Source organism: Citrus clementina, unplaced genomic scaffold, assembly GCF_000493195.1.
Source record: "Citrus clementina cultivar Clemenules unplaced genomic scaffold, Citrus_clementina_v1.0 scaffold_7, whole genome shotgun sequence".
In the NCBI taxonomy this organism is placed as follows: domain Eukaryota; kingdom Viridiplantae; phylum Streptophyta; class Magnoliopsida; order Sapindales; family Rutaceae; genus Citrus; species Citrus x clementina.
The window spans coordinates 7543077-7567388 of NW_006262075.1; the positions used below are offsets into that span (position 1 = coordinate 7543077).

The 24312-nt window shown below is 42.2% G+C and overlaps 3 protein-coding genes and 1 pseudogene across 3 annotated transcripts in view; 2 read left to right on the forward strand and 2 right to left on the reverse strand.

Annotated features, from left to right (window-relative positions):
• The window catches only part of LOC18036672 (peroxisomal (S)-2-hydroxy-acid oxidase GLO4), a 92060-nt gene that overhangs the window by 25493 nt on the left and 42255 nt on the right, over positions 1-24312 (reverse strand). The window lies entirely within an intron of this gene.
• On the reverse strand, positions 900-3995 carry LOC18036713. The gene is made up of 3 exons (XM_006426672.2): positions 3822-3995; positions 3369-3733; positions 900-3207 (listed from the first exon to the last, which is right to left on the reverse strand). The coding sequence occupies exons 2-3, from the start codon at positions 3382-3384 to the stop codon at positions 1085-1087; spliced, it is 2139 nt and encodes a 712-aa protein (XP_006426735.1). The 5' UTR covers positions 3385-3733; positions 3822-3995; the 3' UTR covers positions 900-1084.
• LOC112096864 lies at positions 9484-11563 on the forward strand. Its single transcript, XM_024181058.1, has 2 exons — positions 9484-10063; positions 10419-11563. The coding sequence occupies exons 1-2, from the start codon at positions 9484-9486 to the stop codon at positions 11561-11563; spliced, it is 1725 nt and encodes a 574-aa protein (XP_024036826.1).
• Positions 21859-24039, forward strand: LOC112096865 (annotated as a pseudogene).

Genomic DNA, 24312 nt, shown 5'->3' on the forward strand with positions numbered 1-24312 from the left:
GTGAGGAGTGGCTATCACTTAGCTCTCAACTTTAAGTTTGCTGCCTTCCCAACAAGTTCAACAGGTGATTCTCATGGCTGGCACACCATATGGACTCTCAACTACCAGAGAAGATCAAAATCTTTCTGTGGAGGGCTGACAAGAACTTGTTGCCAAATTCAGAAAACATATCAAGAAGGGAAACTTTGCAAGAACCAATGCGCCAAATCTGCAAAACTGGGGTTGAACAAGTGTTTCTTGCTCGAGTGAGCTAGAATTTGTGGCGGCTATCTGGCGGCCAGCATGACATGCAAGGAACAAGTTCATTTTTTTGGGACAGAAACTAAATCCCTTAATTTCAGCTGCTAAGGCTCAAGCAGTTATGGAGACTTTTCAAAGAATGCAAGCGAAGGAATAGGTGTGCACAAGAAGCACTGAAGGCAGCAAGCAGAGACAGTGGTATCCACCGCCTACAGGCCATTATAAAGTCAATTAGATGTTGTTGCCCACAAAGATCAGCAGAATAAAGGGCTAGGTGATGTCATCAGGTATTGCCATGGCCAAGTGATAGCTGCAGCACTCAAAAGCTCAAGGTTTCAGGAGAACGAATCTACAGCAGAAGCTGAAGCTGTCAAATGGGGGACGGAGGTGGCAAAAGAGGCAAGGTTAACAGCTGTGATCGTTGAAACGGATTGCAATGAAGTGGTTGGTCTAGCCAACAACAAAATCTGCAGCAGAATGGAGATCTTTTGGATTATTTCAGAAATTCAAAGATGTGAAAGAGACTTTCAAAATTTGAACATGCTCCAAGATCTTGTAATGACTTTGCTCACTCTTTTGCTAAAAGAGCCTTGAAAAGCTCTAAATCTGTCATATGGTGGATGATTTTCCAGCTAACGTAATATGTCTTTTCCCTTACATTAATGAATGACAGGATCACTTTCTTATCACAAAAAAAAAAATGTTAACAAAACCTCCAATCAAATGTAGCAAGTAGCTAATTTTAATAACTGGATACAGAACTTTGACACAAAAAAAATTCAAATATTTAATATTTCGATTCTTGAATTCATAATACTGATATGGCCGCAAGCCCTAAAAATAACTATTTCACATCCAGTTTTGCTCTAGCATGGCCTTGAGATATCTGGAACTGATCTGTCATGCCAAAATGAGCCATAAGGAGCCAGACATGAGTGAGAAGCTCTCCTCCTCGTTTTAGCTGACGTGCATGCTCACTTCCTCGACTCTGACTTGCAGCATAAGTTAACATTTCCAACCAAACATCTCTGACCATCTTCCATCTATTCTTTGAATCTGAAATTTCATTCAATGCAGATGCAACCCTGCATGCATCGAATAACACAGACTTGCTTCTGTCTCCTTTAACTTTAATGGGCAGGACTTGAGTTTTCACTTTCAGTAACATTTTGCAAGCTTGAATTCTTCTTTCCTTTCTCCGATCACAAGCTTTTGTGGCATGAGTTTGGCTCGTACAAAAAATGGACATTCGTTCTTCCCAAAAATTCTTTCCTTCAGAAAGAGTGTCTCGAAATCTAATAAGGCCTATACCAGCTGGCAATAAGGAAGGATACAAAAGTAAGAGAAACATCATGTACCTTGACAGGAGCTTGCCCATTTTTCGATTGATGTCACCTGAAATGTTGCCCCAACTACGTGAATAATAGCAAAGTTCTGTTGCAATGTGCCAGATAACAATGCTTTGATCAAATTCAACGTCCTTAATACTCCAATCAAGAGAAAGATGCTTATTATACTTTACAAGCGCAATGCTTCCCCTTTTGGTGCACAAGTCCCTAAGACTAACATTGCTTCCTATATTTTCCTTTAGTTGATCACATCTCTTCTTGACATATTTGAAGATTGACTTTTGTAAATACCTTGGCAATTCTTTGTAATTCTTGTATCGGTGCTTTTCCCATAGTTCACTGATGAAGCCGCACCTCAGGATTTTGTAGCAAGGTTTTTCTTTGAGGCAAACATGTGTAAGACTGTATTGCCCCATGGAACTTGACCACCTAGGAGGTTTAACCACTGATTCCATACAATTAATTGCTTTCAAGTATTTGCTTTTCTTTTGCTGAATGAACCACACATTGGACTGGTCTGAGAGAAGTAGAGCATAAGCTGCATATAATTCTAGAAAAATTGCCACACCTAGCAAAAGGTAAGTTATACTAATGTTCACCTTAGAATAATGCTGCTTGTCAGTAAAAGAGAAAATCCCCAGTACAATGCAGGTGAGCATAATAGTGATAAGACGGCGAACATGACCGCAAGGAGTGTAAATTACAGATGCCTTGGTGTAAAGCATATCATACATCAATCCTAGCTCGATGGCAATCACATTAAAAGCATCTTCCTGAGACATTTCCTGGAATAAAGATTGACTAATGTCGCGGTCCTGGAAACTGAGGATAAGATCTGCAAAAAGGCGCTTGAATGTCTGAAACAACCTATGAGCTATAATCAAGTTGCTGGCATCAGAAGTTGAGTCTTCTTCTCGATGAGGTATAGTTATTTCAACCTTATCTTTCACCTCTTTTGGCTCCACATAAAATCCCTCTGCATCTTTCAAACAGTACTCGTTCATGAATTTGGGATAGTTGGGACCAGGATCAGGATCTGTAAGCATAGAATCTCTAAGTTGATCCCTGCTTGCTAACCAAAGAGTACATGTCCTCTCTCCATACTTAATAAACCCAATCACAATCATTGGAATTGTAAGAAATGAAAGACGAGAGCCATTCCATGCCGTGAGAAATATGTAAAGAGTGGTCACAGTTTGGACGCCCAGTTGAAATGCATGGCGCAAGTACAATTCATTGTCTTCTACAGAGTAAGCTGTAATAGTATCAGGGCCACCCAAGTGAAGCAGAAAGAATGGTGCCCAAAATGCAGTAACTTCGTTGTTGGCGTCATCGACAGAACCTTTTTTCTCATAGATTTCACCTAGGTTATTTAAGAGTACACCAAGGGCCATGGTTGCTACGGCATCTGCAAGCAAGTAGGCACACCAAACTGGAACTTTAATCATAATTTTGGGATTACACTTCCTGCGATTGCCCATGAGAATTAGAGAGATTTGTGAGGCGAGGCTGAGGAAAACCAGTGCTCTCAGCTCCCATTCCTTCCACAAATCCTTTAACCTTTGAGGAATCACCTCCATCATCATCCTCTTTCTCGCCAAGATCAAGCTGCCGACAGCTGATAATTTACAATACAAAAATAATTGAAGATTTGATTTTCCCAGTGAATGACATAGATTAACCGTGAATGAGAGTAGTGTTTAATTTTATCTCAAATTAAAGTATACCTGATTTCGTATTAATGAAAATGCCTACGCTAGAATTAAATCAGTTACGCACCTGCTGTGAGCATCATTTTGGCTATTGCAGTTCTTGTTCTAAACCTGTTTGAACTTGAGAGAAAGCAGACGTCTTGAGTTCTAACCAAGCCGTCATGCACAGTGTCTGAACAGCAGGAGATAACGGGCCCTCATGAAACCTGCACCACAGAAGCACCTTTCCAATGTCCAATATTCAAAAATTAAATTTCAAACTGAATAATCATTTCAGGTTCAGGCGACTGTCAACTTCAACTTTCCACCGTTGCCACCACCATCAACTTCTTTTCGGGCGCTTCCCAAAACCCAGATGAGAAGAAGCTCGACAGGCTGACGGAGGTAATTGCAGCAGATACACCTTGATACTTTCAAAATTATCCCAATACCCTGAAATCAGAATTTACCAAAATTTTCATCAATACCCTCTAAAAGCTTACATAAAATTAGTAAACCATCCTCGTCTTAAAACACTTACACAACTCAAACATTCAAACACTCATACATGTTGAACTAGACATCAACACATGAGCAAATCGAGCTTGAAAAGGGGAAGCTATTGCAATTGAGAAAGAGAAGCTTGGTTCGTCGTTGACAATTGCCGACGAAATACGATTCTTTACTGCAAAATTGTTGGAATCTAACTATTTTCGAAAAGTAATTCCTTATAATTAGCTTTTTTTTTATATTTAAAGAAAAATAAAACATTTAAGATCTTATATTGCAAAAATATATTAAATTAGTTGTCGGTCTTTCATAACATATAAATTTCTAGTTGTTTGCTCCATATAAATGGTGAAATTTAATAGATTGTACAGATTATAATTTAATTGTATAATGTTGTGTAACTCACGATTTGGTCGTGTAAGGTCATGTAACATAAGATTTAAGGTCGTGTAATACACTCATATAATACACGATCATCAATCGTATATGACATGACTTTTTGTATTATTATGCGATCTTGAATTATTTATTACAGGACTTTCACGATCTTTAGTTGTATATTACATGACCTTCATGTATTATAAGACTTTCATGTATTATATGACTTTATGTATTACGCGATTACACGACCTTAATGTATTATACGGTTTTAAAATTACTCGACTTTTTTTCATTATTCATTAGAATAATTTAGTTCTTTAAACACTTAATTTGTGTTAAGAATTTATATTTGTTGCTATGTAGAAAATGTCAATGAAAATTATTTAAAAAAAGAATTGAATACATAATTATATTTGTATAAGAGATTATAAGAGATTTTAATCGAATTTCAATAAGAAGAAATTTGAGTGTAAGAACTAAGAAGACAATGAAAAGGAGTGGATTTCATGCTTTCATTTTAGACTTCATAGGCATTTATTAGGGTATCTATGAAAATAAAAAAAAGGAGAAAATATTTAAATAATTTTACAACTATTAAAAAGTATTTAATTATAAACCCCCGGGCTGAAGTCCCGTGACTCCAGCTTAGAGAGAGGATGTCAAATCAAAAGATAGCATGTGGCCCGGGCTGCTCAAATCGTCCGGCACAGAATGGTCCATTGATGGGCTAGCCCACTAGACCCGTATTTTATAATTTTAATTTTTTAATTTAGACTATTTTTCTTTTTCTTTTTATTTTTTTCACATACAATTATTTTTAAGGCATATTATTTCTTTGAACGAAATTTTAAAAATCCATTAGTTCAACTCAAGACTTTAAAGATTTTAGTGCAATAATAAAACCACTAAAGTTGCGTTTGGGGTAGCTATGCTTTTATATTAACATTTTGCAAGGGCCAATATATATGTATAAATAAATTAAGTGAATTATTAAATTTAAATAAGATAGATCATAGATGTTGATATCCAAAATAGTAACGACAGTATTAACAATAGTCATAGCCATGATAATGTAACATAAGTACAGATTATTTTTAACACAAGTACAAAGTTTTGTAATTTAAACTATATTCAACTAAAGGAACAAAATTTATTGTTTCTAAAAACTATTCAATTTTGGGAAAAGGACCACCTTGTACGAATCTTGGGAAAAAAGTAATGATCTATAGGGGACAATTTATTATAACTCAATATTATGTGATTGCTTTTAACACTTATATAACACATCATAATTGAATGTATAATTTTGATATCTTAATTAAACTCCTTTCCTCCATCTTGATTAATATTTAAATGAAAATAAAAGAAATTAGTATTTTGAAAAATTTTGACTGCAAAGTATGTGTAATGCTTTTTTACATTTTTAAAAATAAAATAAATATAATTACTATAAAATAGCCCCTTTTTTAGATTTTGACCCTTCTTCTCTTCTTATTTTTTTTTGTCTTCTTCTTCTTATATTTCTTTTTTTAATATTTATAAAATATTTATTATTATTATTATTATTATTATTGTGTTATCGTAAATAAATAAAAAGGTTATTATCGTTTCACTATTTCAAATATTGTAAAATATCAAATGAGTACAAAAAATTATTGTTTCTTATTATTTTACTACTACAGCTTTGCAAAGTCTTTTATTTTACTACTTTTTTGTTAAAATTGTTAGTTGACTAGTTAAAAAGTAATTTTGTCTGTTATGGCAAAACAAACAAATAGAGGTATCAAATAGTAGACAAAAAATCATATTATGCCCTTAAATTATTAGATAATAGTTTTAACTATTGATTTATGAATAATCTTTAATTTATTATAACTATAAAATAGCGAATTGACCAAAAAAAAAAATCCTTGGATACTTTGTTAAAAAGAAATACAATCTATTTTCAACAAAAAAAAAAAATTAAAGCTTATCTTCAGAATCAACACTTCTATATTTTAGTTTTTTTTAAAGAATAGATTGTGTCTTTTTTTAAGAAAAATATCTGGGGTATTTTTGTCAGTTCAATACTTTTATAGATATAGTAAATTTAAGTTTATTAATAAATTCATGATGAAAACTATTATTTAGCAGTTTAAGGGCATAACAATAATTTTATGTCTATTATTTAATACCTCTATTTGCATATTTTACCATAAAAGGGTAAATTGATATTTTATTAGTCAATTAATTAGTCAACTAATGGTTCTAATAGAAAAGTAGTCAAATGAAAGATTTTGTAAAATTATAGTAATAAAACGGTATGGAACAATACTTATTATAGTTATTTGATCTTTTACAATTTTTAAAGTATTAGAATAATGATAACCCTAAATAAAATTAATAACTAGAATTCTTTTAAGTAATTTTTTATAACCTAACTTGATTATGTTGTTATAAGTAAATCTTAAAATTTGGTGTATTTAATAGTTATATTAGTGTTTTAAGTAAGCAAAATTAATTAATTTAATTAGTTGAGTAAGAATATTTTTGTAATTTTAAAGAGTTTACAAAATAAAACTTATTTTTCTTAAAATTAGTATGTGAATATTTATAGTAATAGAGTATTTAAAGTAATTTTTAGAGTGCAAATGGCCAAACCCATAACTTATTCTTTTAACTCGATGATTTTTATAATCCAGTGGTAATACCTTAATAACGTGAATTCAAGCCCCCCTAGGGCTTCATTTCCTTTCCTAATAATTGGATTGGGTAGATATCTCCTCATATCAGTGGAAGCAGATTTCTAAGTTAGTGCTAGGCAAACCTTAGGGAAACGTATGTATTTATTGTCCCAAAAATACCATATTGTAATATATCTATAGATTATAATAATTTGAAAAATAAACCTAACTTTTAACATAAAATTCAATAAATTTTGTCACATTCCAAATTGAGTTGAATTTATGTTATTTATTAATGTTATGTTATTTCCTTTCAAATTTTTATTATACTACCAAATTCGATTTATTGTATTGTAGTGTTTCAAATTTAATGATTTAAAATTACATTGCAACAAACTTTTCTTTTAATATCAGTGTTTCTTTTAATGTTATTGAATTCAATAACTTTAAATCTAATATCAGTATATCACATTCTAAATAAAATTGGGTTGTCGGTTATTAATAATTTTATTTTTTAATCGTTAATTACACTATGAAAATTGAATTATTATGCTGTTGTACTTCATATTAAACAACATAATATCTAATTGAATCATATTAAAATTTTTTTTTAAAGTAACTAAATGCAATAATTTTAGATATCAACAAATTTTGTCACATTCCAGTTAATTGAATTTGAATATTAATTGTTGTAATTGTTTCAATTATTAATTATATTATTAAATTTGAATTGAATGTGTAATTTTAATCTTTTATTTTTTTTGTTAAGGTAAAATGTATTCTAGAATTGAATTTCAAATGGTCAGTTAAAAGAACAAAAACAAAAAATCACTTGAACAAACTTTGGCAAGCCGAAGTTTGATCATTTTATTTCAATTCAATAACATGTAATCTTTTTTTTTTATTATTACATGAAACTATTGCTCATAGTACAACTCATATTACATGAGATTATAACTGATATTTACAAATTAGACTATTACTGGGACCAACTTACATCAATGCTAATAGAGTTCTGCCCAGATTTTTAACCTTCACTAATATTCGAAAGATGTCTACTCCATTCACACTTGGGTAAGGGATAAGACTACCTTTACTCAATTATACAATATAATTAAGGAGAAAATACCCTCACATTGGGGTTGCGGGAGTTCGAATTTCTGTCCTCCAAGAGCCCTAACCACTTGGCCTCTAACATGTAACCTATTTAAATTGATTTGAATTTGAAATTATGCTATAAAATTTGAATTGAATATTTTCGAGAATCATCCTTTTGAAATTGTTCCGGCTTTTTATGTTTTGCATACGTAAAAGTCGCTTTGTCTATCGTGCCCGTTGGGCACCATCGTCTTGTAGTGAAGCCATTGTTGGATGAAAAGGAGCAATGTCGTGCAGTCGTGAAGTGGGCACGTGCCACCTGAAGCAAACCGAGAATGTAGGTCATTAGATAAGAATCATTAATGTTGCAATTATTTTGTTTAAGGGAACAAGAAAATATTGGTGTATATAACTGTTGATGCGAGATTCTGGTTACGCCTTCCAACGACCAGGATGTCTGCTCGATCAACCTCACCTCGATCAGGATCTCTCCTCGTACGCTTTCTTCTCTAAGTATCCCTGCGTTCACAGAAACAAGTCAGAGCACGCCGGTTGTTTTCCCGGCGTAAACCCTCCGACGCTCAAGTCAGATATGAAGGCTCTGGGAACGCTTGCCACAAATCTTATGGCTTTTAGGTCGTTTGTTCTCTTTTAGAATTTTACTTTATCTCTCTATAATCTCAAAATTGCTAACCCTTTTACCTTCGTTGGCTACCTTTTTATAGGTCACCTCTGAACTCGGGCCTCCCCTCCATTCGCGCTCGCCATCCCCCCACTTCTCGAAAGTGGATGCTCCATTGCCATAGTCGTGGGTGGTTGCGTGGCCCTCGAGCCTTGATTCTCGGACTGGAGAACATGTCTCACCAACTGTCGTTGACCGGGTCTCCTCGACCCAACCGTTAGTAGGAATATAGCAGGAATGGCTTCACACTCCCAACAGGAGACTGACCTCGTGGAAGAGCAGGATACTCCTGCTCCTGCTCCCCCGGCTACCAGACTCTTGCAAGATATACCTGTTCGAGGAAACCTGCTACCAGGCGCCTGCTCATCACTGCTGGTTGTGGTCGAAACATATCCCACAAACACCAGTCCCCCAGTTTCTTGTGTTGGATAGCGTAGTGAGCCAACAGTAGAAACTCGACAGTTCTTGCTCGCGTGGGATAGAAAAAGGCTGCCAAGAGTCGTGTCGCATTTAATTGCGGATGAGATGATGTGGCAGAGATCCACCCCTCCATTTGAATTTCAAACCGACGGTTACGAGACCCTCGGGATTCGGTGTTGTTAAATGCTGGCTATCCAAGGGTTTTTCTTCCAATAAGATAACCCAAAACCTCTCGAAGGGAAATTAGCCATTTCCACCGTCTCTGTCCTTGTCTCTCCGGCGAAGAAGTTTCGGCATAAAAGCCCTCATCCTCGCCTTTCTCCGACTGAAACAGTACTTCAGGTATTACTTCTTTCTCCTCGGTCTCGGATAATTTGTAGATAACTTCTTTTTTATTTGCTTTGCTTGGGGTAGTAGTTGGTGGTGGTGTTTTGGTTATTATCTAAGGAATGTCGAAGGGTAAGGAGAAAGTCGTTGAGATTGACGACGACAAACTAGGTTTCTTGCCTAGTCTGCTCACTGATCCTGCTTTTGACCCCGGGATCCCCTTAGAGCCCATTAGGTCTAGCATAGGGATTAGTGCTAGGAGGATGTCCCCCCAAACAACCTCCACAAGCGGAAGTAGTGGTGAGGAGGGATCCTCTGGTTCGGAGAACACCCTAAGTGAGGATCAAGGAGGTGACTCTGGTGAGGGATCCTCACCGGGAACATTGCGACCAGAAGGGCGGAGTACAGTAGGAGGTAGAGCCTTGTCGCGAGATTATGACATTGATTACATGACGTGCACGACCACGTTTGTCGAGCTCAATGACCTCCGACTTAGGTATAGTATCCCTAGTGAAATTCCTCTCAAGATCCCAGGGAAGAAAGATACACCTAGCCGGCCTCCTAGGGGATATGTTACCCTGTTTCTGGAGAGCTTTAAGTTTGGGCTGAGGTGTCCCTTGCAACCCTACTTTGCCTGGATACTTAATGGGCTAAGTCTGGCTCCTGGTCAACTGAACCCCAATGGGTGGAGAGTGCTCTCTGGTCTGTTCATATTGTGGGACAGATGCTGCCAAAGCGAGCCCACGGTTGATGAGGTGAAGCACCTGTACCAGCTGAAGAGCAGCCCCAAAGATGCCGGCTGGTACTACTTCCAATCTAGTACCAAGAGCAGGAAACCTATAACCGATCTTCCTACTGGTGGTGGTGGGAATTGGAGGAAGAAGTTCTTTTTCGCAGGGGGTCCCTGGGGGTCAAGTTGCACAGGTTGATGGTCAGGACTTCCGCGTCCCAACCCGTTTCGTGGTCCCAGGTTGCCTGCTCGTATTAGATGTCTTGTCTCCCTTGTGGTTTGCACTTTACTGGTTTATCTCTAATCAAATGTTTGTTTGTGCTGCAGGTTCTTGGGGTGTTCACTTCCCGCTCGAACCTGACCAGCTCAAACGAGTCGAGGCTGTACTAGCCAATTCCTGCCCGAGTCGGGAGCTGATAACTACCTACAACCTGCTCGAGTCTCGTTTGGTGCCCCCCGGCCATAAGATGGAGGATGCTGTGATTGGGGCTCTGACTCGGAAGCGTCCTCGACCTCCAACTACGAAGAGGGACCAGAGCAAGGACGCTCCCACTGCGAAGCGAGTGAATACTGTGCAACAGGTTCTTCCCCTGAAGACTCTACCTCCTCCTCCTGCCAAAGTCGGAGAAAGTAGTGGAGCAGCCACTGATCCTGCTTCCTCTTCTCCTCCTGTCGGGCCTCGGTCTCGTCTATCTGACAACCGAGCAGAACACTTGGGCCCCTATCTCAACGAGCTTTCCAAACTTGTGAGCAAGAAATACTTGGAGGATTTTGAGGGCTGCACCTTAGGCGAGCTGGTGGGAGCCATGCAGTACAGCGCTTTCCATCTCAGCTGCATGACCACCTACTATAAGGCCAAGGTTGGCCGTTACAACAGGAAGATGAAAGAGGACATCCAATCGGTGACGATCAGAGCTGACGTTGCCGAGAAGAAGGCAGGGGAGCTGAACGTTGAGAACCTCAAGCTGATAGAGCAAGAATCTCTTGCTCAAGCAAAAGCCATTACCCTCGAGGAGGAGCTGAAAAAGGTCAAGGAGGATCTGCAAGGGCAGAAGGCTGTGTATGAGGCTCAGTTTGAATCTCTCCGCGATTCCCACCAGGCTCAGGTCGAGAACTTGGAGAGGGAGGCCGACAATCAGTACGACCAGGGACTTCGGCATTCCTATCGTTGCATCATGGCCGTCCTCGGGAGGCAGCATCCTGATCTGAAGATGGATGACCTTGCAGCTGGTGTTGCTCAACATATGGACGAGGAGGCGGCCAAGGAAGATGCCGAAGGGATAGAGCCGATCGTGATTGAGGAGGAAAATTCTCCTCCTCGGGCAGTCCCTGCTGACGTTGGCGAGGCGAGCACCCCTGCTGTCGTTGCTGAGGCGAGCACCCCCCCGAACGCAACTGGTGAAACTCCCCCCGCACCTGAGGAGGTCCCGTCAACCGATGCTGCTCGGCTTACTGATCCGCCCTCTTCTTGATATATTTCTTGCGTTGTAATGAACAACGTTTACGAAATTTATCTTCTCTGTTAATTATTTGCACATTAATAAAAATGTTTTTGATTACTTTCTTGTGTTGTAATCGTGAGTTATTTTTCGTTTAAGAATCTGCTCGTCTTCGTCTGGTTGAGCAGGTTCTGGCTTGGCATATGGTTTTGCCATATGCCTTAGAAAATTTTCCAATGTTTGGGTTTCTGCTCGCCTTCGCGCGGTCGAGCAGATCCTGGCTCGCTAGGCTTCTGGCCTTGCCATAGACAGGCTTTGAATGCTATGGAGTCTGCCCGCCTTCACGTGGTCGAGCAGATCTTGGCATGCTTGGCTTCTGTCTCGCCATAAAACGGGCTTTGAGACTTGACGAGCCTTTGCATGCCTTAGAAATTTTTTCGAATGCTTTGGAGTCTGCTCGCCTTCACGGGGTCAAGCAGGTCCTGGCATGCTTGGCTTCTGTCTCGCCATAAAACAGGCTTTGAGACTTGACGAGCCTTTGCATGCCTTAGAAATGACTTCGTGATTGGGGATTCTGCTCTCCTTCGCGTGGTCGAGCAGATCCTGGCATGCTTGGCTTCTGTCTCGCCATAAAACAGGCTTTGAGACTTGACGAGCCTTTGCATGCCTTAGAAATGACTTCGTGATTGGGGATTTTGCTCGCCTTCTCGTGGTCGAGCGGATCCTGGCATGCTTGGCTTCTGTCTCGCCATAAAACAGGCTTTGAGACTTAACGAGCCTTTGCATGCCTTAGAAATGACTTCGTGATTGGGGATTCTGCTCGCCTTCGCGTGGTCGAGCAGATCCTGGCATGCTTGGCTTCTGTCTCGCCATAAAACAGGCTTTGAGACTTAACGAGCCTTTGCATGCCTTAGAAAATTTTCACAGTTTCAAGTGACTGAAATTCCTCGACGTTCCATTAATTGCAGGATTTGATTTTACATGAACTTGCTATGACATAAAACATATAAAAAATAAGAGATAACGAGCACAAGCAGAAATAGCTTTGAAATGTGAACAAGTCTTATTGGAAGTATTTTCGAAGGTGTGCTGCGTTCCATGGGCGCTTCACCTCGTGGCCATCCATACGAACCAACTTGTAAGCTCCTGGTCCAACTAGCTGCTTGACTCTATAAAGCCCCTCCCAATTCGGACCGAGCACTCCTTGAGTCGAGTCTTTGGTGTTCTGATTCACTCTCCTTAACACCCAATCTCCGACCTTGAACTGCCGTATATTCACCTTCTGGTTATAATACCGAGCAATCCTTTACTGATAAATGGCTGATCGACCAGCTGCTTGCTCCCTCTTTTCCGTTAGTAGATCAAGATTCAAACACATCTGCTCGTCGTTATCCTCCTCATTGAAATGATCTGTCCGGTGCGTGGTCGTTTCTATCTCAGCTGGTACGACCGCTTCATGTCCGAAAGCCAGAGCGAATGGTGTCTCCCCAGTTGCTGTTTTGTGGGTTGTTCTGTATGCCCCTAGCACACCTGACAGCTCGTCAACCCATGCACCCTTTTTTGCTCCGAGCCTGGTTTTCAAAAGCCTCTTGATGGTCTTGTTAGCTGCTTCCACTTGTCCATTCGATTGGGGGTGAGCAGGAGAGCAATACTTCAGCTCTATCCCGAGGTTCTGGCAAAAATCCCTGAAGCTGTGATTATCGAACTGCCTGCCATTATCCGTTATAAGGGCATAAGGGATCCCGTATCGACAGACCAGGTTTCTCCACACAAAGTCTGTTGTTTTCTTCTCTGTGATCCTGCTAAGGGCTTCTACCTCTATCCATTTCGTGAAGTAGTCTATAGCAACTATTGCATGTGTTGCTGCTCCTCGTCCCTTTGGCAGCGGGCCGATCAGATCAATTCCCCATTGAGCAAACGGCCAAGGGGAGGCCATAGAGGTGAGCTTCTCTGGTGGTTGGTTGGAGAAACTTGCAAAACTCTGGCAGCTTACACAGCTCCTGGTCTTCTCCTGAGCATCCCGGTGCATTGTCGGCCAGAAATATCCCTGCCTTAGAACCTTGTGGGCCAGGGACCTCCCACCAGAATGGTTCCCGCAAATTCCTTCATGTACTTCTCTCAGCACGTAATCCGCGTCGTCCTCATCCAAACATCGAAGGAAAGGTAGTGTATATCCTCGCCGATACAGTACCCCATCAATCATCGTGTATCTCGAGGCCTGGGCTCTAACCTTCCGAGCTCGCAGCTTATCTGGTGGTAATACCCCGTCTCTGAGGTATGAAATTATCGGGTCCATCCACGAGCATTTTTGTTCTATCCGCAACACCCCCAAATTATGCTCGATACTTGGGTTGGACTTCACCTCCAGAGGGACTGACTTTGGCATTTTTGGGTTGGCAACTGCTGCCATCCTGGCCAAAATGTCTGCTCGACTATTCTGCTCCCTGGGGATTTGTATCACCTCCACTGCTTCAAATTTCCCCATCATCTGCCTGACTATCTTTAGGTACTGCTCCATCTTCTCCTCTCTTGGTTGAAATCTTTCACTGACATGATTTGCAACCAGCTGGGAATTAGTTCTGATTTTCACTCTGTCTGCTTTCACGGCCTTAGCCAATTCCAAACCTGCTATCAAGGCTTCATACTCTGCCTGGTTATTTGTGGCTGCAAATTCCAACTTTACAGCATAAGAGATCTCCTCCCCCTCCGGGCCTTCCAAGACAATCCCTGCTCCTGAACCCTGCTCTCCTAATGACCCATCCACAGACATCTGCCATACTTGATCTTCGCCACTGTCTGTAACTACATCTCGCCGATCTAAACATACCTCGGGCTCTGTGAATTCAGCTACGAAATCGGCCATTGCCTGAGCCTTTATCGCTGCTCGGGGTTTGTAGTCGATGTCGAACTCGCTCAGCTCTATAGCCCACTTGACGAGCCGACCAGAAGCATCTGGCTTGTGCAGAGTTTGACGTAATGGCTGGTTTGTTATTACTGAAACTGGGAATGCTTGAAAATATGGCCTCAACTTCCGAGCCGCAACCACAAGGGCAAGTGCCCATTTCTCCAACGGTGGGTATCTGGTCTCGGCATCGAACAGGGCCTTGCTGGTGTAGTATATCGGATACTGAACTCCTTCTTCCTCTCTCACCAGAACAGAACTGGCGGCCCGATCCGATACCGCCAAATATAGATATAACTTGTCCCCATCCCTCGGTGTGGACAGCAGTGGAGCTTACTGCAAGTATTGCTTCAAGTTCTGGAAGGCTTCCTCGCATTCTGATGTCCATTCTGTTTTCTTTCCCCTCCTTATCACTTGAAAGAATGGCTGACACTTATCTGTAGCCTTGGATATGAATCTGCTCAACGCCGCCAACCTCCCGGTGAGGCTCTGCATCTCCTTCAGGTTACGAGGAGACCTCATCTGCACAATCGCTTGGATTTTCTCGGGATTTGCTTCAATCCCCCTATGGCTCACCATGAATCCAAGGAATTTCCCTGACTCGACCCCAAAAGCACACTTCTCCGGGTTGAGCTTCATCTTATACTTTCTCAAAAGCTCGAATGTCTCCTCGAGGTGTCTGACATGTTCCTTCGGGATTTTGGATTTGGTGATCATGTCATCCACGTACACCTCCATGGTTTTCCCAATCAACGGCTTAAAGACTTTATTCACCAGCCTCTGATAGGTGGCCCTGGCATTTTTTAGACCAAATGGCATTACCCTGTAACAGAACAAACCTTGGTTAGTGATGAAAGCCGTGCTCTCCTCATCCTGCTCGTACATGGGGATCTGGTTGTATCCCGAGAATGCGTCCATGAAACTAAGCAGACCGTGTCCAGCCGTTGAATCTACTAGCTGATCGATCTTCACCAACACCATATTCGATATCCATTCAGGGTAATTAACTTCCCGAATGAACCCTGCTCTCAAGAGCTTCTCCACCTCGCCATTTATAGCCTCATACCTCTCCTGGTTGAAGCACCTCCTCTTCTGCCTTACTGCCCGCGCACCTTTCTTTATTGCCAGCTTATGACATGCTACCTCAGGGTCAATCCCTGGCATGTCTTCATGTGTCCAAGCAAACACATCTGCATGAGCCTGTAAGCATTTCACCAACTCCTGCTTTTGCTCTCCCTTAAGTCTCGACCCGATTCTGATCGTCTTTCCCGGATTCTCTGGTCCCAGGCTTACTGTTTCCAGATCCTCTACAGGTTCTTGCCTGCCATTCCTGTTTTCCACTCGGGTATCGAGGGATGTTATCTGCATTGCTTCCCTTGCTGCCGAGGAGTAGCAACTTCTTGCGATCCTCTGGTCTCCTCGTACCACTCCAACTACCCCATTCACCCGGTACTTCAGAGCCAGATAATGGTTGGACAGCACCGCTTTGCTCATCCTCAGAAATGGCCGGCCTAGGATCATCTGGTAAGGACCTTCCTCATCCACTACCACAAAGTCCAGTATCATTGTCCTTTCTGTCGGGGAGCTCCCAATCGTGATAGGTAGCTCGACCACGCCCAGAGGGACCAGCTTTCCTCCTCCAAACCCCTTCAAGGAGGTACTGGTGTAATCCAACTTCAGGTCTGCTATTCCCATCTCTTCCAGGGTTGACTTAAACAACACATCAACTGAACTCCTTGTGTCAACCAGTATCTTGTCAAACTTCTTGCTAGCAACAGTGGCCTTGATGACCAAAGCATCCTCGTGGGGGTATAGGATCCATTCTTCATCCTCATCTGTCCACATGATTGGCACTTGCCTGACTCTTGCACGTTTGGCTGCTGGGGTGTTGAAGAACACCTCTTTGCTGGTCATGGCATATCTAGCATAATTCTTCCTCGACCTGTTGGAATCCCTGGCCAATGTTGGGCCCCCCGCTATAACCCTTACTGCAGGCTGCTCGCGCCTCAAGTGCCTGTCACTCTGCTCCCCTTCACTTGTTGAGGCTACCATTGGGAAGGTCCCATCTATAAACTCGTCCAGATACCGATTTCTCACCAAATCTTCAACCTGGGTCTTAAGATCTCTGCAATCTGCTGTGGTGTGGCCATTAGTGCCATGGAACTTACAATAGCGTCCCTTATCCCTCCTGCTGGGTGGCTTTGTTATTGGAGCAGGAACGTATAGCAACCCCCGATCCTTTATGGCCTCGTACACCTCGTCCAGGGACATCTTCAAGGAAGTATACCGCCCATAGTCCTGGTTCTGGTCGATTAGGTGCACTGCTCTTTCTCTATTTGCTCCATTCTGAGTTGGAGGCGGCGGCAGTAATTCTGGTCTGCTCCCTCTGCTACCGTGGGAGTGTTGATGGAGACCACCATATGCCGAATCATGCCTTCTCCAAGGCTCCCTAGCTGGGGAACGAGGAGGTTACGCCCTGCTGCGCTGATATTGTGGCGGCCTCTGATGAGGCTGGTAAGCAGCTACCCGACCTCCTGCTCCACTACCCGAGGTCTGGTGGTCCCTCCTCCTGATCGGCCTATTCCCTGATAATACTTTCTTCTCTTTCCTCCCCAACCCTTCTAACTGGTCTGTCTTAATCCGAGCAGCCTTTTCTTCCTCGATCTCTATGTCTCTTTTGGCCTGCTCGTATGCGGTTGCATACGTCTGAATAGCTGGGCTTCTCAAGTTGTACCAAAGCCTTCCTATCTTTACTCCCTCTTTCAATCCCCTTAGTGCCTGAGGATGGTTGAAGGCTCCCAAGTCGAGGACAGCACGATGAAACCTCTTGATGAATTCCCGAAGGGTTTCCTGCTCCCCCTGTTTCATGCTTTTCAGCTCCATCATGTCATCTTCTGGTGCCATTGCCCCACTAAACTGCTCTGCAAATTCCTGGCACATCTGCTCGAAGGTCTTAATGCTCCCCCGAGGAAGTTTCCTGTACCACTCGCGTGCACGTCCTTCCAGGGAGAGTGGGAACACTCTGCACCTTTGGGATTGAGATAACCCTTGCACCCCGGTAATGTCGTTGAAGCGCTCTATTTGCACCAACGGATCAGTTCGTCCCGAATATCTAAGGTCTGGGAGGCGAAAATCCCTTGGGATGATTGCCCTCATGATCTCTGCTGCGAGCGGTGATTCTCCGTCCAGCATTATCCTCCAACCAGGAGTTCTGCTCCTTCCTTGCATGTTATCAATTACCTGCGCTAGTCTGCGCACTTCCTCCTCCAGCTGCACTGCACGACCAGGATCGCGTGCCGCAACTTGGTCCCGCTCTTGCTCTACATCATGCAAGTGTTGCCTCAACTCTGGTTCCTCTGCATTCACTACCCCATCGTCCTCGTCAAGAATCTGTCTTGCCGGGGACTGCTCTTCCTCTCTATGAAATTCTTCCCGCAGAGATAGGTTAACCCTCTCACCGCCAAATCTCCCGGTGGTTTGATTTCTCCTCGTACTATCGTGACCTGGTGTCACTCCACCACCTCTCACCCTTTTCTCCTGGGTTCCTCTTCGTTCACTCCGCAGCTCATGTAGGATGGTTGTCAGGGTCTCCATCTGCTTCTCCATCTGTTCCATCCGGTCGAACATGGCCTTTTCCCGCGCTTCACTGGCTATCTCTCTCAGCGTCACGGAGTCATTTAGCCTCATATCACCCCCTTGTGCACTACTCCCTCCTGTCTCCATCGCTTTTCCACTTGCTTCACTCCTCTTCTTGCTATCAACAGAAGCTTTTTGCTCAGCTCCCCACAGACGGCGCCAAAATGTTGATGCGAGATTCTGGTTATGCCTTCCAACAACCAGGATGTCTGCTCGATCAACCTCACCTCGATCAGGATCTCTCCTCGTACGCTTTCTTCTCTAAGTATCCCTGCGTTCACAGAAACAAGTCAGAGCACGCCGGTTGTTTTCCCGGCGTAAACCCTCCGACGCTCAAGTCAGATATGAAGGCTCTGGGAACGCTTGCCACAAATCTTATGGCTTTTAGGTCGTTTGTTCTCTTTTAGAATTTTACTTTATCTCTCTATAATCTCAAAATTGCTAACCCTTTTACCTTCGTTGGCTACCTTTTTATAGGCCACCTCTGAACTCGGGCCTCCCCTCCATTCGCGCTCGCCATCCCCCCACGTCTCGAAAGTGGATGCTCCATTGCCATAGTCGTGGGTGGTTGCGTGGCCCTCGAGCCTTGATTCTCGGACTGGAGAACATGTCTCGCCAACTGTCGTTGACCGGGTCTCCTCGACCCAACCGTTAGTAGGAATATAGCAGGAATGGCTTCACACTCCCAACAGGAGACTGACCTCGTGGATGTCGTACTCGTGGAAGAGCAGGATACTCCTGCTCCTGCTCCCCCGGCTACCAGACTCATTAATGTCACTTCTAGTCATCTGATAATACACTGATACAGTCACCTAAATTTTATGCCAATTGCAGTGACAAAATCGTAAACAATAAACAACATATTATTCCTCACCAACTACCTTACAAATATTTGTTTCAACTAACTAATTTATTGTTATATACACCAATATTTTCTTGTTCCCTTAAACAAAATACTGTATCAGTGTATTATCAAATGACTAGAAGTGACATTAATGAGAGTAAAAAAGAACTAACAATGAAAGGATAGGAAGTAAATGTACGAATTTAAAAGTATTTAGGATGCAATCTAATTTGTTAAATCCACTTGCTCGGTAAAAGTTCGAGCAAAAAAAAATCAGAAAAAACCAACAAAAAACACCAGAACCCAAACCATTGCAGGAAGTAGCACCTTCGCCTCTGTTGAGGCCTGCTCTGTCGATTAAGAGTTCTATCCAAATCACAAAAAACTAACGGAAATCGACACTCACAAAAAACTAACGGAAATCGACCATAACATCCACGAAACACGCCGCCTCCGTTCATAATTTTTCGCCATGCATTGATTAACATCACCGCTCTCCACCACTACAACCTTTCTAACTATTCACCACCGCCGATCAACGAACTGATCACCGGAATCGAAACCCACAAAAACTGCCATTGCTTATCTCAATTTCCAACCAAACCACCAACTTTTGGAAAAACCTCCACCACCGTCACACTCACCCATCTCAAATCTCCCATAATGAACACGCAATAAATTGAGATGGTAGCCTAACTTTATATTACTATTTATTTGTTCAATTATACTCATTATAATCTAACTGCTTGCCAGAAAATGGACAAATAAAGCGAGTACGATGCCCCTTGGGCACGATAGGTAGAACTTGTAAAAGTAGGAACGAATCATCATCAAGTGTTATTATCATCAGTTATCATTGTATTTTTTTTTTAGAATAGTTATCATTGTATTTGAATTCATTATCATTGTATTTGAATTCATTTTCTCATGCCGCGTTTGTAGTTGTTTTGAAGAGGTCTAAAAAAGTAATTTAAAAAAAAATTAAAAGTTCAGTTTTTTTTTTAAGGTTACTTAAGCAAAATCACCACATCCTACCGTAAATTTAAAAAAAATAAAGAGTAATTTTTGAAAATATGATTTTAAGAACTGAATTTTTACTTAATATAATTTCATATATATACTAAACATTTAAATAATTTTCTTCACATCTAATTATTTTTAAAACATAACTATAGAACAATTATTTTAAAAATAATAATATTATCAAACTAGTCCTTAGTTAAAATATTTGGATGCCAACACACAAATTACATGATTGTTGTGTACATATATGTGTGACATATGTATAAAATAATAGAATAATTCTTTAGTTAATTAATGAAGATATAATTAAAAAAGAAGTTCATATTTATTTAAATTGGAGCTTGTCATGCTCATAGATGCACTTCATATATGGGAAGCCTTACTTTTTCAACACTAAGTTTACTTTTTCAACACTAAGTTATGACAGAATCTTAACCACTTAAAAAAATTGATTTCAAAGGGCAAGATCAATGCTGACTTAGATTTTTGTTAATTAAAAATAAATAAACAGTGTACCCATCCATTATTTTAATTCATTTATTTTTTTCCTCTCAAAATTTACGCATATTTTCTGTTGATGCTGAAATCTGTTCGTCCTTTGTCCGACCAGATCTTTACACCAACGCTTATGTGGTCGGTAGAGAAGATGTCAATTTCTTCTTACTTCAGCGATCACTCAAGTCACTGAAGTTGGAATTGCCCTTCCTTCTCATACTAAGCCTGTGTTCACAAAAGTGGATTAGAGACGCCGGTGGTTTTACCGGCGTAAACCCTTCGATGCCTAAGTTAGCACAAGGTGTTTACGGGAATACGGTGCAATTTAGACTCGGTAATTTGCTTATAATTTGCTCACAGTTTGTATAGAAAGTGGTCTGGTTTCAATTTGGTAGAGTTTTCCTTTCTCTCCATTTTTTCCCTCCCCTTCTTTATTGGTTTCTTCCTCTTTTATAGCCGCTGTCCCACGTTTCCATTCACCCTTCATCCCTCCCTTTCTTAGATAGTGGCAGCCCCTCATAGGACTCCAACTACTACATTGTGGGTAAACGTAGGATACCGTGTCTCCCTCAACGGTTCTGGGTATAGCGCAACTATCGCGATTTCGTGAGGTCTTGTGCCTGCTCTTTGGGGAATGGGTATCTGCTCGGTATACGTCTCTGGTCGGTACTCGTCTCCGGTAGGCCCACGTTTGCAGAAGGCTCTCTATCAGTGTTCCGCTCGTACCATTTAGCATAGGTGGTTCACCCCGGGGTGGGAGACGATGGCATGGCTGAGCTGATGCTCTTAATTCCTCAACACCAGTCCCTTAGTTTCTGGTCTTGCGAGTGAAACGAGTTGAGAGTAGAAACTGATACTTGAATCTCACCGATTCTGGGAACCACCCATCTGGTCCTCTGCTTATTGTGATGGACCTGAGGATCCATCTTTCGTCTAGGGAGATTTTGACCTAAGCATGGGCCTTTATGAGTATGTCTAGTATTTATACCTGGGTTTTTTGTCTAGTCAGGCCTCTCATAACGGTTAGTGACGTGGCGCTTCCCGACTCTTCGTATTTGAAATTTGAAACCACGGGTTATCCATCCTCGATACGCAGTGAATGAGCTGGCATCTCTATCACTTAAACGCTTCCATTTCCCCCTTTTCGTTTCAAATCCCTAGACTAAAATCATCATTGTTCTGTTATTCGTCTCTCCGCCGTAGGCCAACCCATTCTTCGAACCTTACTCATACTTTTCGCATCAGGAATCTCACTTGTGGGTCCTTTCTCCATCACGGCAGCGCTATCAGTGCCAGTCTATTCCAGGTACAGCCTTTAACCTCTTCTCTGGTTGTTGTTGATTGGGTTTTGTATTGTGGGTTCTGTGTTTGTCCCTTTTTGTACCCATACTCTTAAATATTTTGTGCTTTCCCTTCTTAAACTTCAATATGTCCAATCGAAAAGGAAAAATAATTGTAGATGAGAGTGATGAAGAGATAGATGATTCATATCCCCATTTGTTTGGACACAGTGATCTTTTATACCCTGCTCGTAGTGTAGGTCCCTCCTATCATAGGGATACCCCTGAATACCCTCGTCCTATAGCCACTTCGCCTTCCCCTGAATTAGAGCTTGTAGGAAACAGAAGTGGACTCGCGTCGGGCTCTGGTGAGAATCATAGTTCTGGTGGGGTTAGGGTCCCTGAAGAAGTAGGTGATGGTGAGGGAAGCAGTTCCGAGCCGAGCAGACCCCCTAAGAAGAGAAACCTTGGTCATAGGATGGAGGCAGAGAGAAACCTTGGTCATAGGATGAAGGCAGATTCTTACCATATTGACTATATAGCTTGTGCCACCACCCCAACTGACATGTTCAAGCTTAGAGATCTCTACAACATTCTTGAGGAGGTTCTCCTTGTAATCCCCGGGAAAGATGACATCCCTAGTCGGCCTCCGAGGGGGTATATGACGATGCACCTGGAGAGTTTCAAATTAGGAGCTCGGTTGCCCCTTCAGCGTTATTTTGCCAAGATACTGGGTGGTATACACCTGCCTCCAGGTCAGCTACACCCAAATAGGTGGAGGGTTCTCTCGGCTATATATGTGTTATGGGAGAGGGGTGGATCCGAAGAACCTTCCCTTGTTGAAGTAAAGCATTTGTACCAGCTGAGTAGCCCAAAGGAAGCAGGCTGGTACTACTTCATGTCGAGCTCTGCGAAAAGGAAGCCAATCACCGGTTTTTCTTCCTCGTGTAAAAATTAGAAGAACAAATTCTTCTTTACTGGAGGAAATTGGTGTCGAGCAGCCCGTTCGCTTGGTGGTGATATTCACATTCCAACGCGCTTTGTCACCCCATGTCGTTTATTTTTTATCTTTTTTTTTCTCAAATTGTCACTTATTGGGTTCTTTAACATTTCTTGCTCTTTCAGAGTCGTGGGAGTTTGATCAAGGAGCTTGAAGAAAGACCCTTGCTCCAGGTGAAAACTGCTCTGGTGAACGCGTATACCTGCCAAGACCTCCTGTCACCAACAAACCTGGTCGGTTCGCGTTTAGTGGACGTAGCTGCCGGAATGGATAACAAGATCCTTAGCGCTATGACCAGGAAGCGTAGTCGGGCTCCAAGCAGCTCCAACAACCCTCCTCCTCCGAAGAAAGCCAATACTGGTCCACCCAAGACTTCTGTTCCTGCTCTGCCCCCTCCTCCACCTCAAAAAAATGGTGGGGAGAAGGTGAGTGATAAAAGTCCTGAGGTTAGCATTCAGTCCGGGGACCGATCCTCTCATCTTCCATCTCGGGATCAAGGTGACTACCTGAGCCGGTACCAGAGGGATTACGGCAAATCAGTGGGACCCAAGATGGTGAAGGACATTGAAAGTATGAACCTCGCCGAGTTAGCTGGTTCCGTTCAAAGGGTCTCCTTTAAGCTGGCCACCTTGGTTTCGTGCTACAAGAACAGGTTCATGCACCATGAGAGGAGGTTTCAAGCTGACAACATGAATTGAGAAAAAAGCTGAGTCTGCCGACCGCTCGCGGGAGAAACTGCTTGATCTGCACAAGCAAATCATGGACCTGGAGGAGAAATTAGACATGGCGGAGTCTACCTCCACCAAGCTTGAGGGTGAGTTGGGTGATCTGAAGTCTGATCTTTAGGCCACTCAAAGTGAGTGAGATACCCTGAAGACGGCCCTTGAGGGAGAAATCAAATCTCTGAGTGAGCAGTTGGCCGAGGTGAAAGGCAAATCTACTGATGTGGATGATCGGCTGGATGCAGAGTATAACTCTGGGGTTGCTTTCTGCTATAAGTGCATCATGTCTGTGCTTAAGGAAGAATATCCAAAACTTAACATGAGCAAGTTGGAGGCTGGAGTGCAGAAATATATGGCGGAGTCCGACCAGGGGGATCAGGATCAGGTGGAACCTTATTCAGGTGAGGCGCAGGAGGAGGGAGTAGGGGGTCGTGCTCCTGAAGTAGGTCAAGGGTCAGTGCCTCTTCCCCTCGATGTTGCCGATCCTCCTCTTCCTGAGGTTGTTGATCCTTCAACTACTGAGGCCGCTGATCCTCATAATTTTCAAGTTTATTTTTGTTTAAATTCTAAATTTTCATCTGTTTTGCAAACGTTTGGATGTTTATAAATTTTGGGATGCTTTCTGTTGGCCTTCTTGTCTTGGTTTTGTTGATGGATTATTTCTGCAAATCACCTTAACAATTTAATTTGACTTTGCTTACTGGTTCTTTGAGTAGGACGAGCAGAATTAGACACTTCCTTGCCTTAATAAAATTTTGTAAAATTGCATGCTGGTCCTTAGGCGACCGAGCAGGATTAGGCACTTTTTTGCCTTAGTAGAATTTCGTAAAATTGTCTGCTGGTCCTTAGGCGACCGAGCAGGATTAGGCACTTGCTTGCC

Coding starts and splice junctions, on each gene's coding strand:
- LOC112096864 (XM_024181058.1), top strand. CDS start 9,484: ATGTCGAAGGGTAAGGAGAAAGTCGTTGAGATTGACGACGACAAACTA. Junction 10,064..10,418: donor TGGGTGGAGAGTGCTCTCTG/GTCTGTTCATAT, acceptor TTTGTGCTGCAG/GTTCTTGGGGTGTTCACTTC.